Source organism: Physella acuta, unplaced genomic scaffold, assembly GCF_028476545.2.
Source record: "Physella acuta isolate Inbredline_101_S28 unplaced genomic scaffold, ASM2847654v3 ptg000061l, whole genome shotgun sequence".
In the NCBI taxonomy this organism is placed as follows: Eukaryota; Metazoa; Mollusca; class Gastropoda; family Physidae; genus Physella; species Physella acuta.
The window spans coordinates 453,659-471,705 of NW_026731581.1; the positions used below are offsets into that span (position 1 = coordinate 453,659).

At 33.8% G+C, this 18,047-nt stretch overlaps 1 protein-coding gene across 3 annotated transcripts; it reads right to left on the bottom strand.

Annotated features, from left to right (window-relative positions):
• Window positions 1–8: 8 nt before the first annotated feature.
• On the bottom strand, window positions 9–17,623 carry LOC131949307 (interleukin-31 receptor subunit alpha). Of its 3 annotated transcripts, none has more exons than XM_059311147.1 (16): window positions 17,420–17,623; window positions 12,035–12,197; window positions 11,447–11,593; window positions 10,266–10,421; window positions 7,772–7,895; window positions 7,432–7,583; window positions 6,538–6,686; window positions 6,233–6,392; window positions 5,696–6,001; window positions 5,194–5,336; window positions 4,775–4,943; window positions 4,526–4,657; window positions 4,127–4,288; window positions 3,953–4,028; window positions 3,412–3,475; window positions 9–2,781 (listed from the first exon to the last, which is right to left on the bottom strand). In XM_059311147.1, exons 2-16 carry the CDS (start codon window positions 12,132–12,134, stop codon window positions 2,320–2,322), a joined length of 2,502 nt encoding a protein of 833 aa, XP_059167130.1. In that variant the 5' UTR covers window positions 12,135–12,197; window positions 17,420–17,623; the 3' UTR covers window positions 9–2,319. The 3 variants fall into 3 exon arrangements, with proteins under 3 accessions (XP_059167130.1, XP_059167112.1, XP_059167122.1); XM_059311129.1 differs by having other exon boundaries at window positions 3,953–4,031; XM_059311139.1 differs by lacking the exon at window positions 17,420–17,623 and adding an exon at window positions 13,504–13,949 and having other exon boundaries at window positions 3,953–4,031.
• Window positions 17,624–18,047: the final 424 nt, after the last annotated feature.

Genomic DNA, 18,047 nt, shown 5'->3' on the forward strand with positions numbered 1-18,047 from the left:
ATTTGCTGTAACAGATTAAAAATACAAATATTTTTAGTTATGTATGTTAATTGCTGCCAAGTTAGACTTACAAAAATATATATCTTGTATATTTAATCACTTTGTATTTTCAATATAACCATTATTATTAATCTAGTACTGCTTTAGTAAAATTGTGGTGTTGTATCTGCTTTAATTCTGCTGTACAATACAATATTTACATAACAATATAACTAAACTTTTTACACAATAATCTAAATAATCTTTTTACATAATAATATAAATAAACATTTTACATAATAGTCTAAACATGTAATTGACTTAAATATATTGTAGAAATAAGCTTCTTTTTTCTATATTGTGTTTGTTATTGTAGAAAATATAATTATAATAATCGGTATATCTTTTGGCCTTCAAGTCACTCTCAGTGATATCATATAGCACATCTTACATTGTGTATTAGTGGAACACAATAACAATAGTAAACACCAAGAAATAAACATGAGATGGTGTTTTCATCTTCATTAGTAAAAGCAAATATTTTATTATATAAATAAAAAATGGAGAATGTTTTTGATAATCACACAGACTTTTGATGATGTCTCCAACTTATGGCACTGTTCATTAGTTTATCTGAGGATCTGTAAATCTTTGCTATAATATGTATTAATTAAACCATTTTAATATTGATTCTGTGTCATTATTATTCATGCTTTACTTTACTACTTTAGTGGGCTAAGCCTATAGATTTTTTATATTTTCAATCATGAGATTTAAACATTAGAAATATTGTACAGAAACAATTTTAAAAATTTAAACAATTGTTATAATTTTAAAAATATATTATCTATAAGGAAGAATATAAAATATACATTTCTAACTGATATTTTTAAAAAATTAAAAGTTCATTTCAATGCATTAAAACAATCAAAGCAATGCAATATTTAAAAAATTAAAAACACTGCGAAATTTTTTACTTTGTAAAGTATTTAATATAAATAGTTAATGAACATCTGTAGAGAAAAAAATCTATTAACATCAAAAGAAATGTTTTTACACAAAAACTCTAGTTCAACATACATACAGTACCATAATGAGATCAATGGGCCCATACTTCACCTTATATATTAATTGTTTGAAAAAACATAGTAATAATAACAATGACTGGTAAATGAATATGAAACCATGTGTTATTTGCATTAATAATAACACACATAACAATGTAATAAATAATCAAAATGGATTTATGCAAACTGTCACCCTGTATACCTGAGGTTCGGTTGAGATTAGTAAAATGTGGTGGAAATAAATAAGATGTGGCTGAGATTAGTGAGATGTGGCTGAGATTAGTGAGATGTGGCTGAGATTAGTGAGATGTGGTGGAGATTTAAGAGATGAGGCCAAGATTAATGAGATGTGGCCAAGATTAATGAGATGTGGTCATACTGTTGTGGCTGAAATTGGTGATGGGAAATGTGGCTTTGCAGGGTGTAAGTTCAAGAATTCAAAACCAATTTGATTTTCTGTGCTAGTGAACTCTCAGTTGCCTAGGTATTGTGTGGCAAATGATTTTCTTTTAAATATTGACACTATTAACATTTGTTAACTAACATTAAGCTATAGCCTAACCAACTTTTTTTTTAAATTACACCTAAGCACCTGGCTTTCAATAGAAGGGAAAATACAGTGTCCAGCCACCTTTACTTTCCCTGAGCTCAGTTAGATACCCATGTAGCTAAGTGGAATTCCAAACTCAAAGACTTTCAAGCAGCCCAGCCCTCTACCAGCATGGCTAAGCCATCTCATGTACACAAATTATTATTAAACAGCAAATTATAAACAAGCTGCCAGAAAGCAAAACCACCAGCAGGTTTGAGCCCTTAATTTGTAATCAAAATAATGATAAATTTACCTTAAAATACCTTTAAATGCTAGAAGGGGCTGGATAATCCCTTAATTATAAAGATAATGATACTACCACCAAACAGGCTATTTCAATAATTCTTTTTAAAAGAATAAATTCTAATACTAACAACAAAATGTATTATATTCTTATGAGCTATTTCAATAATTAATTTAAAAAATTATTGCATCACAATTAATATATAGGTATTTAAGTTACTACATGCAAATAAATTATATTCAAGCTTGATAAAGTTAAATCTTTTAAAATCAGTCTTGTCATTGAAGACAGGAGAATAGTTTTCTCACTTTAGTTTTAATTGAATTCAAAAACTGCAAACTCATAACAACCTTGAAGACATAGTTGGCCTCTAACTTAGGTGAAACAATGAATTCAATAAAACTGCTGGACTCTGTGTCTTTCAGAATGTTTCTTCCTTATTTTAACATTTTGCAATAAGAATCACAACTACTTGCACTAGTAGCAGCACTGTCATGTGAATTATTTCCACTTCTATTTTGAAGATCATCATTACCCCTTGACATATCTCCACTGCTGCTGTTCTTCATCCCTTCTCTACTACTGTTAACTTCAATGTTACGTTTGTTATCATTAGATGTGACATTGCTGTTTTCTTGTGAATTGACTACTATTTCCGAAGGTGCATTTTGGGAACTTATGCCACTTTCATTGTTTTCTAGTCCTGCATGAACATTAGACCCTATCAAAACTGTGTTGTCTGCAGAAGACGAACCTTTGCTGGCTACACTGTGGTCAAGGCTACAGTCATCAGAAGACCTTGTGTTATCCAAAGATTTAAGTAAAGGTTTCATTGAACTTTCACCTTCATTGGAAGAAGCTGATGAGCTTTTTATTTTAAAACTTTTCATAAAGTCATCCTGCAACACAAATTTGTATTTGTCAAATTCAATACACTGCCAAATCCTTATAAAGAAAAATATATTTCTTCAAATTTTAAGAACAAATGAGTAAGATAAATAATAAATATATTCCAATCCTACAAAAAATTGAGTGGATCTTCTGAGATAAATAATTTTATGGCCACAAAGTATCTACAACAGGAAATTGTTAATGTATAAAAAAAAAGTTCCATTCCCACAAAGAGTTTTGTCATTAAATATGTATGTCATTCATCTAAATCTGCTCTTTTTCTTTGCAATAAATTAAATTAGTATGTTCTTAAATTGAAAAATATTCAACAATTAACTATATTAATTTTCTTTTAAAATGCAGCCACTTCTTCCAACAAATGATTGAAAAACAATGAAAACTCAATAAAACATTAACTTTCAATAGGCCTAAACATGTAGAAATAACTGTTTTATCAGGCTTAAACTATTTAAAATTTTAGAAATCCAGTAAACAAAACTATTAATAGCACTTATTATTTTCTTAGAATTTCAGAGACCTTTTGTTTAAACTTAAATATTTTGTATAGCCCACTAAATAGAGATACATGGCCTGGTCTTGATTTAATCTTAATAATATATAATTTAATTAAGAATTACCTCAGGGCTTAAGCTGGTTGTATTAAACCTTTTCATCACTTTCTTTTTCCTTATATAACAAACCCTATAGATAAATAAATGTATAGTTATATTAATCTGACCTGCATCTTTTTTCTCTGTAATTAAAGCAGATATTTGTGTGTAGGCTGGTTTTTGGGTGGGCCTATACGTGTGGAGTTAAAATGGCCAATGACAAAAAGGCCCCATCAAACCACCCCGATATAAGAGCCCTGTCAAATCTATCCCATCAAAAGGCTATTTTGACTAGGTCATTTTGTCAGGGTCGATTTGTCGGGGTAATGTTGACTGGCCGCTTTGACTGTGTACCTGGCCTATACTATAAAGACATATCAATCACATCCTTCACACTCAATCACATCCTTCACACGATGATTCTATAGGTTTACATAGTTTTACTACTGATAAATGAGAACTATTCTTTATTTAAATTTACTCATTACACCTGCCAAAATTTTAAAAGTTTGTCATGTATCATTTATAAACTAGCTAACATAAAAGATTTGTAAAAATGTATTCTTACCTTACAACACATGCAAATAAAATTAGAGGAGCAATTACCAGACATATACAAATAACAATCCACCACATGTTGACTTCTGCTGAAAGAAAATTCAAAACATTTTAAAAGGATTTTAAATATAAACTACTGTATAGGCTTAGATTCTAATTACATTCTACAAACTCCTTTATTTACCTTCAGATATTAATGGATCCTGACACTCGATATTTGCTAGCTGTGATTCTCCATAGCCAGCTGAAGTAAAGGCTGTGACATTTACAAAAATCCTATCAGATGCCAAAAGCCTGCATGAGTACTCAAGCACTGTATTGCTAACATTTACAGATTTTTTCTGGCCTGCAAATCAAATTTTGATCAGCACTGAACTTACAATAATAGCCAGCATGAGAATTATGAATAATAATTTTACCAAATTAGTAATGGAGCAACAGTAAAAATGAACAGAAGGGGCATTTTATTTGATCATTTGACATGAAGCAGTCTGACAAGTTTCCTAAATGCAGACTGCATTTGACTTTATTTTAATTCGACTAAGACAAAGTTTTATCTAGTTTTAAACAAGTTTTGTTTTACCTGAACATGTACTACCCTTAGTAGATGGACAAAATTCAATATGAAATCCCTTGATATACCCAGCTGTACATTCTTCTGTATTCCTCCTTATCAGCTTTTGCTCACTGAAAATCCAGTATGGTTGTTTGGGTCCTAAACATCAAATATATATAAGAATATATGGATAATGTAAAGATGAAGTATTTTGTATTTGAATTTCTTTTTTAAAAAAATCTATTAAAAAATAACCAACAAGAAAGATGTGTTTACCCTGATAATATTCATAGATGCATCTAGCCCAGGAGATTCCTCTGCTCACTACATTTCCATTCCTTACAACACTTTGGCTGATGCCTATTTTAACATCTCTTCCAAACCTACTGTTGACAGTTATCTCCAAGGAAGATTCATTGCTAGATAAAATTTGCCATTCCACCAGCTGTGCAACAATATTCAATCACAAGTCGAGAAATTATTGGTTAATTTATACAGAACTTTTATAAATAATAAAAAACTAATTAGTCGTATAAAACAAGGGAAATCTTTAAGTGACACATCTTAAATTTCAGGAAACAATAGGTTTCAATTGATTTGTTTTCAAACAATTTCGGGTTCAGAAACTATTGATTTCCTCAACTGGCTTTACATAATAAAAGAATTTAGGAACTAGACAAAAAATTTGACTTTACCTGACAGTTATTGGAGCACCAAATGATGGTGTAGCTTGTAGACTGAAAGTCATTACCAGATGTCAACTTATCATCTGTCCAGTGCAGGTAATAAGTAAACTCATTCTTTCTCTCAACAACGAATTTCACTGAGTTATTTGGCACTGGATGAAAAAATAAAAAGTTATAAATAATTATTTATAATTTATATTTATATATATATATATATAAATTTAAATATATATATATATATTATATATATTTTTAAATTTAAATATATACATATAAATATATTTATAAATTTAAATATATATATACATATATTTATAAATTTAAATATATATATATATATATATATATATATATATATATATATATATATATATATATATATATATAAATTTATATATTTATATATATATTTATATATATATGTCTGTGTGTGTGATTTAGCAAATACACAGCTGGGAATAGGACAAAGTGGAACATAAGATTTTATTATTATTGTAAAATTAATTCTCACTCAGGATGTTAGATGGTATGATCAAGTCTGAACAATTTTTTGAAAATCCCTTCTGTGTGTAAGCCTGAAGACAAAATTGTAGACTCTGGTTTGCTGGCAATTGTGATTTAGAGAATTCCACCCAGTTGTTCGTGGTTGTTTTATTAATAGAGAGATTTCTTTCTGAAATGCTGTAATTTACATTGCCATTTTTTAATTCTTCTTCTAATTCTTTCCAAACCAATGTGTAGCAATCTTCAAGTCTTTCCCAAGAACACTTGCTTTCATAATAACAGCCGATACATATTTTAGGAGCTGATGATGGCACTAAAAATGAAAAGAAAATTTAAATATTATAGATGCATAAAAATTGTTAACCGACAACAATAACAAAACTTTATATTATGATATATGTATGTTTCATATAGGAAGTTAAATTACTCAGGTAGTAAGAATAAAAAAAAAATATTTCTGATAATTATCAAAGATATTGCAAAAATGGTTTTTAATTTTTAAAGATATATTTGTTTTCTTCTATTAAATATTTATCTAGCTCACCATCTTCAGTAGTAGTAAATGTGTTTGATGTCAAATCACTTGGAAATCCTTTTTTATTCAAAGGATGAACTGTCAAATTGACAGTGTATTTTGAGAAAGGTTTCAGGTTACAGAGAATTGTACTATATCGACTTTCCTTTGCATTAATTCCAGTGTAATTCTAAAAAACAGTTCATTTATAAATTATTTCAACAAATAAATCCATATACTTCAAACATAAAGCAAAAAGTATTAACATATATTGCAAAATGAAAACAAACAAAATATGTTTTTTCAAGGATACTATTTTCTCTGGACAACCACACCTTTATAGAAAAACCTGTTTGCCATTGTGTTTTGTGTTCATACATGTAGGTAAAATTCATGGGCATGCCACTAGGATGGTTCCAGGATAATTCAGTACATGTACTGTTGACTGGTCTTGCCTTGAGGTTAGTTACAGGTGTTGGCTTGACTGAAGAAAACAATACTGTATTTTAGTAGCCACATATCACTACTGGTTTTAGATTCAGTCTAATGGCCTTAAAATAGCTGACTAAATATTATCAACATAAATGAACATGGGTCTCATCTGTATGCAGTAACTGTGTCTATAACATCACAGTTTGGAGGGTTGACACATTATTGTAGGTGTAATTCAACAACACCAATGCAGGAGTTTTCTTTAGGTATTGAACACATCTACAGTAATTAAGAGCTGAACATATATAAAGTACCTTAAAGTCTTCCAACCTAAGCTGTACTAGTACCACAAAGAAAAAATGTAATCACTCAAGCTAATCGAATTTCTTTTGGTATTGTACGCTACAGTTGTAACAGTTGCTATCATGTTTGTTGCTTCTAAACTTTTTTTTTGTTGATATTTCAAGAATGATGACAAAAGTTTGTCAGAAAGCTCATTTATAGTTGGTCTTTCCAACTGCACACATTGGTAACCCATGTTTCTTATACTATCTTCTCAGTCATTTTTCCAGGTTTCACTTGGTTAGTGTGTAATCCTTTTATTTCCACATTTCGTTCATCAAATTTCCCTTAAATGTCTTTAAGAAGAAGGTAAATTTGTAAACGTATGTAGTGTATAGGCTTTCAAGATCATCAAATTTACAAACAACACTAGCTAATTAAGACATACATAAATAAAATCCATCCACTCATTGCATTATAAAATGATAGAATCATCCAATTACAATGAATCTTACCCAAATCACTTGGATCAATTTCTCTTTTAAACACTGCTGTTTTGTTTCTATGTTTGACTTCAACCTTTATTTGCACTGGACGATCACTAAAGCCTTTACTGAACCATGATGTTTTTTCTGGAACATCATGAGTGGACCAATTTGTATTATACCTGTAAAAGTAATAATGATACTGTATTGTTTAAATTAAAAATTTTAATATTTGAAAATAATCATAAACAGATGGAAATGTATACAATTTTAATTAGTTTGCAATATACTTAATTACTATAAACTATTTTTAAATCCATTAATTAAAATAAAACAATGAATTTTTATACAAATGCTTTAAGAAACATACTTAAATGACAGGGAAACATTTAATAATTCATTATATTTGTATGAAACGCCAAGACTCCAGTTGCATACCAACATTTCTCGGTTTAAATAGTAGCAAGAAAAGTTTTCAATCATTTTTGGCACAGCTGTAGATAAGAAGATAAAGGGATGATAGTTAAAAAAAAAAACACACCTAAAAGAACGGCTTAAATATTATATATATATATATATATATATATATATATATATATATATAAATACATATAAATAAATAAATAAATAAATAAATATATATATATATATATATATATATATATATATATATATATATATATATATATATATATATATATATATATAAGTGGGGGGGGGGGGGTGGGGGTGGGGGGGGGGGGCCAAAAAAACTTTTTGTGGGATGGCTCTTTTTTCTAGTTCCGCCACTGATTAAATTCAGTAAAATTTTAATAAAATTGTTTTCAATTTTTCAAACATTTGTATAATAGGCCGAATTGGCGACTTCAATTTGGGCCATAATATCGATGGTATAGAAGACAAACGCAGTATGTCCAAAAAAAAACATAATCTCCAGAAAAATTAGTTTGTAAATCTCATTCCAATATTAAAATAGTGCAAAATATTATGTTTAAACATTCATAAAATATTTGCATTTTACTTTTCTGACATTGTACTTAAGTGTTCTTGTAGCTTGTATTATTTACAGTATCAGTATCAATTTACATCGATTTGATCTAAAAAGTGGACATACTGTATTTGTCCTCTATACCTTGATATTTGTTTCCATTTTCGCAGCGTGTTTAACAGCGGTGCAAAGCGGTACCCTTTAATGTCTGTAAAGATTGTTATATTTTAAAAAGTTTAAATTCTAGTAAATCTCTTTATTTACTAATTTGGCCTACTGTTTGCGGTTTCAGTGTTAGTTTGTGTATTTTAGGTTCCTTGATTATACCTTTCAACAAGATTTGATATTAGTGTTCAGTTTAGGACTTGAGTTGTTATATTGGTATGGTAGACTTTAAGGTTAGTTTCAACTAGTGATTATTAAAGTTGGCACCCCGGCAGGGTAGCAATATGACGCCCTAGGCTACCCAATGAGCACTATGACACATACGTTCATTTCAAAGAGTGCGATGTACTATGGATTCGATGAGCTGTTATAATCGTTCATTAAATCGAGTCAGGAGCGTCACCCAGCACCTCGACAGGTGGGCAATTTGGCGTTTATAACATGTCTAATAATAAAAAGATGAAAATAATGTTTCATTATCTTCATCTGTTTTTTTTTTACGTGATCTTATCGGAAAGTGAGATCACGAGTCTAAAATACACCATTAGTAAAATAAACAGGCTGAGTCAGTAATTTTGCTCTATATTAGGGAACAGAAAAATACACTGTTATGGACATTATTAATGGATGACTATAATATAATTAGCACATTTTTAACTAATGCTATTTGATTGAGGGAAAAGGGGGTAATGTTACAAATGGCTTTAGAGTATTAAAAGGTTACGAGAGTATCAGTGTTTTGAAAGGTTTTGAATGAATAAAAGACGGTGAGTTTACGACACTGTAAGCACGAATGCGACGTTTTCGTACTGGGGAGGGGTAGGGCAATCTTTGTCTTATCGTACTTAGGAGAAGATACAACGGGCTACTACAATCGCTCACAAAATCGAATAGGGTGCCTTGAGACGCCTATGCATGTGTATGATTTGGTGTCATGTTCATTTTGCAAATTACGTTTTAAAAAACATAAAGTGCACACAAAAAAACCCCAGAAAATTTTTAAGAATTTAAAAAAGTAATTTCACCCTAAATTTATTATCCTTTAGAATAAAAAAAATGAGTTTTATCTTAAAAAGTCTGTACAATTTACTTCCTTTTACATGGTATTAAAAATTAAAATTACATTTAATAATTCAAATATGAGTTAGTGTTGTGTCTATGTTTTGTGTTTATGCTTATGTTTGTTGATGTAGTGAGGGTTTATGGTTATGTTTGTGACTGTGTTTATGTGTTGTTTTTTAAGGCTTAGAAGTGCTTGGAGAGAGGGTTTATGTCTATGTCTCTTTTCGATTATGTTTATGTCTGTGGTTTTGGTTGTGGTTGGGTGTGGTTAGGGTTCTGTTAAGAGTTAGGTTTAGTTTAGGGTTATTTATAATTTTTCAAAATGTCGTTATTCGCTTATCTTATAATAAATATAGTTATAGAAATTAATTGGAAACTTAATACATTTCCCAAAAGCTGATCGCCGGGTATATGATGCTTAATAAACACACGAGACCCGGCCCTTAACAGATGTGTTTTTCACGAAAGCTAGTGCGGAGCCTGGCCGGGACGGCTAGTACACAGCAGATTCTAGTACTAGATACCTAGTACTAGATCTAGTAGTACTAGTCCTAGTCTTAGTCTTAGCATTTGGGTCTCTAAAGATGATTGATTAATTATAGTTCATAAGTAATGTCTAAATCAAAAATTCAAAATTTTAATAACTTACTGTCAACCTTAAGAACTTGCCAAGCAACAACATAAGAGTTGGACTTATTGTCACACTTTATACAGTAGTACTTCCCATCATCGTCAAATGTGACATTTGGACGAACTAACTGTATAAATTTTCCCTCGCTTCTCTTGGTTATCTCTTTAGCAAACTCTGAAATCGTAAGAGCTCCAACTAAACTTGTGCGTGTTGGAAGACTTACGCGAGACATGTATTTTGTGTTGTATAAAAACCTTGTGTTTGAGTTTATCGTCCCCCCCCCCCTCACCCACTCCGCTATGTTTAAGTTGCCCCTCCCCGCAATGTCTTGTAAGAAAACCTTGTGTTCCATTTGATCGCCCCCCACCCCGCAATGTCTTGTAAGAAAACCTTGTGTTCCATTTGATCGCCCCCCACCCCGCAATGTGTTGTAAGAAAACCTTGTGTTCCATTTGATCGCCCCCCACCCCGCAATGTGTTGTAAGAAAACCTTTTGTTTATGTTGCCCCCCCCCCCACCCCGCAACAATATCTTTTATGAAAATCTTGTGTTTAAGTTGCCCCCCCCCCCCCCCGCACGCGCAATATCTTGTATGAAAAACCTTTTGTTTGACTTGATCAATCGCCCTCCACAATAGTGAATTAGTACATACACAATGCTTGGAAAAGTCACATTTTTTAGCAGTGACCACCCCCCCACCTACCAAGAGAACCCGATTACGCCACTGAATTCAACTATTATGACCAGCCTCCCCTCCCCCACATACACATACCCAGAGAACTTGATTATGCCACTGAATTCAACTATTGTGACCAGCCCCTCTCCCCCCACCCACCAGAGAACCTGGTTACGCCTCTAATTCAACTATTGTGACCAGCCCCTCTCCCCCCACCCACCAGAGAACCTGGTTACGCCTCTAATTCAACTATTGTGACCAGCCCCTCTCCCCCACCCACCACCCACCAGAGAACCTGGTTACGCCTCTAATTCAACTATTGTGACCAGCCCCTCTCCCCCACCCACCAGAGAACCTGGTTACGCCTCTAATTCAACTATTGTGACCAGGCCCTCTCCCCCCCCCCACCCACCAGAGAACCTGGTTACGCCTCTAATTCAACTATTTTGACCAGCCCCTCTCCCCCCACCCACCAAAGAACCTGGTTACGCCTCTAATTCAACTATTGACTTCTATTGCTTACCATCAACTGGACATCCGGGTGTATGGTCACCTCCCTTGTCTTTGACAAAGTACAAAACCGAGTTGTTTGTCCAGCTATCACTGGTAAAATCACAGGTTAAACTCATCGTCTCGCCAACAAAAAAGAATGGATCATTGGGCAGAACCTCTGAGAACAAAAGATTATTTTTGCCGTTGGTGATCAAACAATAGGCTCTTGTCGAATAGCCTCTTGTGCTTACACTTTATTAAATTTATAGGCTATGCGTCGTTACTCTTTCTTTTTAAATTAATTTTAAAAAAAAGAAGTTAACATTAAAGTTAATTTGCTAAAACAAAACACACATTTTAGTCAAATTTGGCTAGAACTTGAAAAACTTAAATTTTAGTTACTTTTGTAGAAGGTTAATTTTACATTATAATTATTATTTAAGTTTAAAAATTTATTTTAGAACATTAAGATTACTAATAATTTAATAGCAAGGATATTTAGTACATTCATTCAAACACACCTACACATAGACAAATAGGTCTACTTAAAAACTACAAACATGTATGCATAGATAGGCTATATAATACATAGATATAGGCTACGTGTGTGTAAACCTACGTGCATCGTCATTGAATAGAAGTCCTTTGCCCAGGGATAAAAGTGTCATCACAAATAAGAAGAGGTTTGAGAATCTCCTCACGATTAGCCCTACAGCCATCTTCTAGTGAGTGCCGGTCACATATTCAGAAAGCCGTAAATCTGGCCTGGAACTGTCCTAAGTCTTAAAATATAAAATTGTGAAAATCAGTGGAGGTCAAATTCCGCGGAGTGTGGACAGTCGAATCACAGAAGGAAACAAGCTTTCCTGATATAAAATCGTTCTAGTTAAAATGTCTAAATTTCGGACAGGTTAGTTCAGAAGATGGATCAAAGTACACACAAATAAGATCCTGTCATTCGAGCATTAAAACAATTACAACATGAGAATAGAGTCATTGTCCTAACATCGAGTCATTATCCTAACCGAGTCATTGAGTCCTAACATCGAGTCATTGAGTCCTAACATCGAGTCATTGAGTCCTAACATCGAGTCTATTGAGTCCTAACATCGAGTCATTATCCTAACATCGAGTCATTGAGTCCTTACATCGAGTCATTATCCTAACATCGAGTCATTGAGTCCTTACATCGAGTCATTGAGTCCTAACATCGAGTCATTGAGTCCTAACATCGAGTCTATTGAGTCCTAACATCGAGTCATTGAGTCCTAACATCGAGTCATTGAGTCCTAACAACGAGTCTATTGAGTCCTAACATCGAGTCATTATCCTAACATCGAGTCATTGTCCTAACATCGAGTCATTGAGTCCTTACATCGAGTCATTATCCTAACATCGAGTCATTGAGTCCTTACATCGAGTCATTGAGTCCTAACATCGAGTCATTGAGTCCTAACATCGAGTCTATTGAGTCCTAACATCGAGTCATTGAGTCCTAACATCGAGTCATTGAGTCCTAACAACGAGTCATTGAGTCCTAACATCGAGTCATTGAGTCCTAACATCGAGTCATTGAGTCCTAACATCGAGTCATTGAGTCTTAACATCGAGTCCATTGTCCTAACATCGAGTCATTGAGTCCTAACATCGAGTCATTGAGTCCTAACATCGAGTCATTGAGTCCTAACATCGAGTCATTGAGTCATAACATCGAGTCACTGTCCTAACATCGAGTCATTGAGTCCTTACATCAAGTCATTGAGTCCTAACATCGATTCATTGAGTCCTAACATCGAGTCATTGAGTCCTAACATCGAGTCTATTGAGTCCTAACATAGAGTCACTGAGTCCTAACATCGAGTCATTGAGTCCTAACATCGAGTCATTGAGTCATAACATCGAGTCCATTGAGTCCTAACATTGAGTCATTGAGTCTTAACATCGAGTCCATTGTCCTAACATCGAGTCCATTGAGTCCTAACATCGAGTCTATTGAGTCCTAACATCGAGTCATTGAGTCCTAACATCGAGTCATTGAGTCCTAACATCGAGTCATTGAGTCCTAACATCGAGTCATTGAGTCCTAACATCAAGTATCTTGAGAGATCTTGTCACAGGATGTCTGAATGATACACAGTGAGGATTGCTTAATCCACTGCACACTTCTTGAAACAAGGAAGAAAATATTTTTCTATCAGAAATTCTCTCGCGTGTGACACCAGACTACATGATTTCGTCAACCATGCTGCATGCTGTGAACTCTATTGTGTTGGTCATGCATGGTTAGTACACCTGAAAACAAGATCAAGTATTCCGCAATTCTTGTTCTGCCCAACTACAGATCACTTTATGATCTTAGTATGGTGTAGTCTTTAGAATTGGCTTGCACATTCAGGAACTTGTTTCTGACACATTAACGTGTGCCATACTCAAATTTTTGTCCGCACATGTAGACAGTCTACAGTCTAAAAATAACCCCTGTCAGCTGACATGACATGCATTGTGTTGTCATTTCATGAATTGAAAGTTGTCACACAACTGAAAGCTCAAATGTCCCTTTCTGTCCACTTAAATGTCACACAACTGTCAACTTTAATGTCACACAACTGTCAATTTTAATGTCACACAACCGTCAACTTTAATGTCACGCAACTGTCAATTTTAATGTCACACAACAGTCAATTTTAATGTCACACAACCGTCAATTTTAATGTCACAGAACAGTCAATTTTAATGTCACACAACTGTCAACTTTAATGTCACACAACCGTCAATTTTAATGTCACACAACTGTCAATTTTAATGTCCCACAACCATCAATTTTAATGTCACATAACAGTCAATTTTAATGTCACACAACTGTCATTTTTAATGTCACACAACCATCAACTTTAATGTCACACAAAGGTCAACTTTAATGTCACACAACCGTAAACTTTAATGTCACACAAAGGTCAACTTTAATGTCCCACAACCATCAACTTTAATGTCACACAACCATCAATTTTAATGTCCCACAACCGTCAACTTTAATGTCACACAACCATCAATTTTAATGTCCCACAACCGTCAACTTTAATGTCACACTACAGTCAATTTTAATGTCCCACAACCGTCAACTTTAATGTCCCACAACCGTCAACTTTAATGTCACACAACCATCAATTTTAATATCACACAACCGTCAACTTTAACTTTAATGTCACACAACCGTCAACTTTAATGTCACACAACCATCAATTTTAATATCACACAACCGTCAACTTTAACTTTAATGTCACACAACCGTCAACTGTAATATCACACAACCATCAATTTTAATGTCACACAACGGTCAAATTTAATGTCACACAACCGTCAACTGGATAAAAACGTTTCTCCAGGTATACTATATGTTTCACATATTTGACTATTACTGGCAGTATCGTCCTTGATTGACTAGCTTGTTATGTTTCTAGATCAGACTCCAGGGTGCTAGCGAATTTCTGTATTTACAGTTATGGTGGTTGTTCATATGTACAATGTAGGTTACTGTGTGTGTAAGTGTGTATGTTTGTGTGATGCGGTTTAGTAAAATAACATCTGAAATAATTTGTAAAAATTGGTCATAACCATAGATAGGCCCAGTGTTTCTTTCAGACTTATTTCTCCGGGGGTGCACTTGAAATTTTCGGGGGGGGGGGGGCGGACTAAAATTACCGGGGGGGGGGGGGGGGGGGAGAGGGCCGACCCTGTTAAAAGTATATATTTCCTATATAAATTCAATTTCATTCGGGGAGGGAGGGGGCGGAGCCTCCCCGAAGATATGCCTGGAAGAAACTCTGGATAGGCCTAGGGTTTTATAACCTCCATTATGTAATCTGACTTTAAACCATTTTCTTAAAGTTCCCGTTATGCTTCTTCTTGTGATTCAAAAAGCCATATTTAAACGAAATTCAACAAAGCCAACAAGAGTGTGATTGAAGACAGAGAACCTACAGTCTAACGAATTCTGATACATCCAGAACAGACGTTTGTATTCCCGAGATTTTGTTTTTCATTTTCCAAGTAAAGTATTTATCTAAGAACACAAACACATCTCATTTGTTAGCCGGCCTAGAAGTTTACTTTAGTCACACGAAGGCTAACGAGAACTGTCCTATTACTTTTAAAAGTTTTCCCATAGATTTAACATGTCCTCAACCACCTCTTCACAACGGGCCGTGTGTTAGTGTCTACCCCCCCCCCCCCCCGTTAACACACTTGATCTAGTGACAAGGCACCGACAAACTTTTCGATAACAATCGTAGCACACACATACACGTTGGGGCTTTATCACTCGAATATCCTGTTGGTTTCATACTGACTCTATCACACAGTAGGACATCATGTTGGTCCTATACTGACTCTATCACACAATAGGACATCATGTTGGTCCTATACTGACTCTATCACACAATAGTACATCATGTTGGTCCTATACTGACTCTAGCACACAGACATCATGTTGGTCCTATACTGACTCTATCACACTGTAGGACATCATGTTGGTCCTATACTGACTCACACAGAAATCATGTTGGTCCTATACTTACTATATCACACTGTAGGACATCATGTTGGTCCTATACTGACTCTATCACACAGAAATCATGTTGGTCCTATACTTACTATATCACACTGTAGGACATTATGTTGGTCCTATACTTACTCTATCACACAGAAATCATGTTGGTCCTATACTTACTATATCACACAGAAATCATGTTGGTCCTATACTTACTATATCACACTGTAGGACATTATGTTGGTCCTATACTGACTCTAGCACACAGACATCATGTTGGTCCTATACTGACTCTAGCACACAGACATCTTGTTGGTCCTATACTGACTCTATCACACAGTAGGACATCATGTTGGTCCTATACTGACTCTAGCACACAGACATCATGTTGGTCCTATACTGACTCTATCACACAGTAGGACATCATGTTGGTCCTATACTGACTCTAGCACACAGACATCATGTTGGTCCTATACTGACTCTATCACACAGTAGGACATCATGTTGGTCCTATACTGACTCTATCACACAGAAATCATGTTGGTCCTATATTTACTATATCACACTGTAGGACATCATGTTGGTCCTATACTGACTCTAGCACACAGACATCATGTTGGTTCTATACTGACTCTAGCACACAGACATCATGTTGGTCCTATACTGACTCTATCACACAGTAGGACATCATGTTAGTTCTATCTTGTTATGCAACAACTGTTTATAAACATGCAATACTTGTAATTCATTTTTTAAACAGATATTGGATTATAAAAATAAAACCCGATTAACACATGCATTAATTTGCAAACAAAAAATGATTTAAAAACCTGATTTTAAACGACTTAGCTAACATTATGTAACCTTTTTTTTTGCCGTAGATCTTTCCCTAATTTATTTTCACTGACAGTGGCATAAAGAACACAAGGTTGAGAGAATTAACGCTTGTAAAATAAAGTATCAACCACAATGTAAGTTTAATTCTCCAATTTTACATCACGCGTTTCAATAGTCTAATGAACACATCTATTGAATCTTGCTTGGACTTCTATTTCATTCGTGTCGTAGATTTCTAATAAGTTCAAGGGACGTCCCCACCCAACTATAACTACTATTATAAGCTGGTAAGTATATTTTTATGTTTGGAAAATTTTCTACTGCGCATTAGGGTCTATGAACTTTTCTAGGAAAGACGTTTTAAAATAAAGTGAAAAACATGTTGTTATACTCTCCCTAATGTTTTATGAATAACCTATATCATTTATACAACCCATCTGATCTCTAGCAGTGTATATCCTTTTGGCCTACTTTCAGTTATACGAGCATTTATTTAAGATATGTAGGCCAATAGGTTTATTTACCTCGGACAAAGAATGATTTACCTAACGAATTGCTAGATGACAGTAGGCCTACATGTGGTATAACAATTTAAAAAAAAAAATATTATTATTAACAAACCTTTAAATTGGGTCCATTTAAAAACAACCTTCCTCCAACTATGAGTCTCTTTCCTGGTCTGTTTTGATTTAAACCCGATAATGAAACAGCTATTTGAGTTCCTGTTAAGGCAGTCGAGCCACGTAAGGTGTGTTGGTGTCAGGTAACTTCACATTTCATGCACCAGCTATTGACAGGCAATGTCTGCCTAGCGACAAGCTAAAACGGGGTGACGCTATGTCTAATTGGTCTTGTGAATAAAACATACAGCAAACGGGTTATGGGCTGATATGACACTGTGTCAGATTTTGTAGATGGAAGTAGGCACTGGTCGAGGTAGAGAGCATTGTTAAAACATTCGGGCACACAGATTCAATCGTTGGGTGACAGAGTGAAGAAACGTCTAAAACTCAACGACTAAATGTTGTCCACTGGCGGAATGAGACATCCCCCCCCCGAATATATATATATATATATATATATATATATATATATATGTGGGGTTCTGCAGTAACGCCACTGCTGTTGTCCTCTGTCAAAATCTTTTCCTCTTTTCATTCATTGTTACTTATAGAATTTGAGTAATTGGCGACAACTCGTTTAAAGTGAAACTAGAATAATAAATCAGTTTTCTCCCTTTGCATTGGGT

What these genes read in the sequence shown, in the direction of transcription:
- LOC131949307 (XM_059311129.1), bottom strand. Translation starts at nt 12,134, where the DNA reads ATGGCTGTAGGGCTAATCGTGAGGAGATTCTCAAACCTCTTCTTATTT. An exon ending in AATGTTTCCCTGTCATTTAA is followed by an intron (nt 7,584 to 7,771) that starts GTATGTTTCTTA and finishes TTACTTTTACAG; the next exon opens with GTATAATACAAATTGGTCCA. An exon ending in GGATCCATTAATATCTGAAG is followed by an intron (nt 4,032 to 4,126) that starts GTAAATAAAGGA and finishes ATTTTCTTTCAG; the next exon opens with CAGAAGTCAACATGTGGTGG.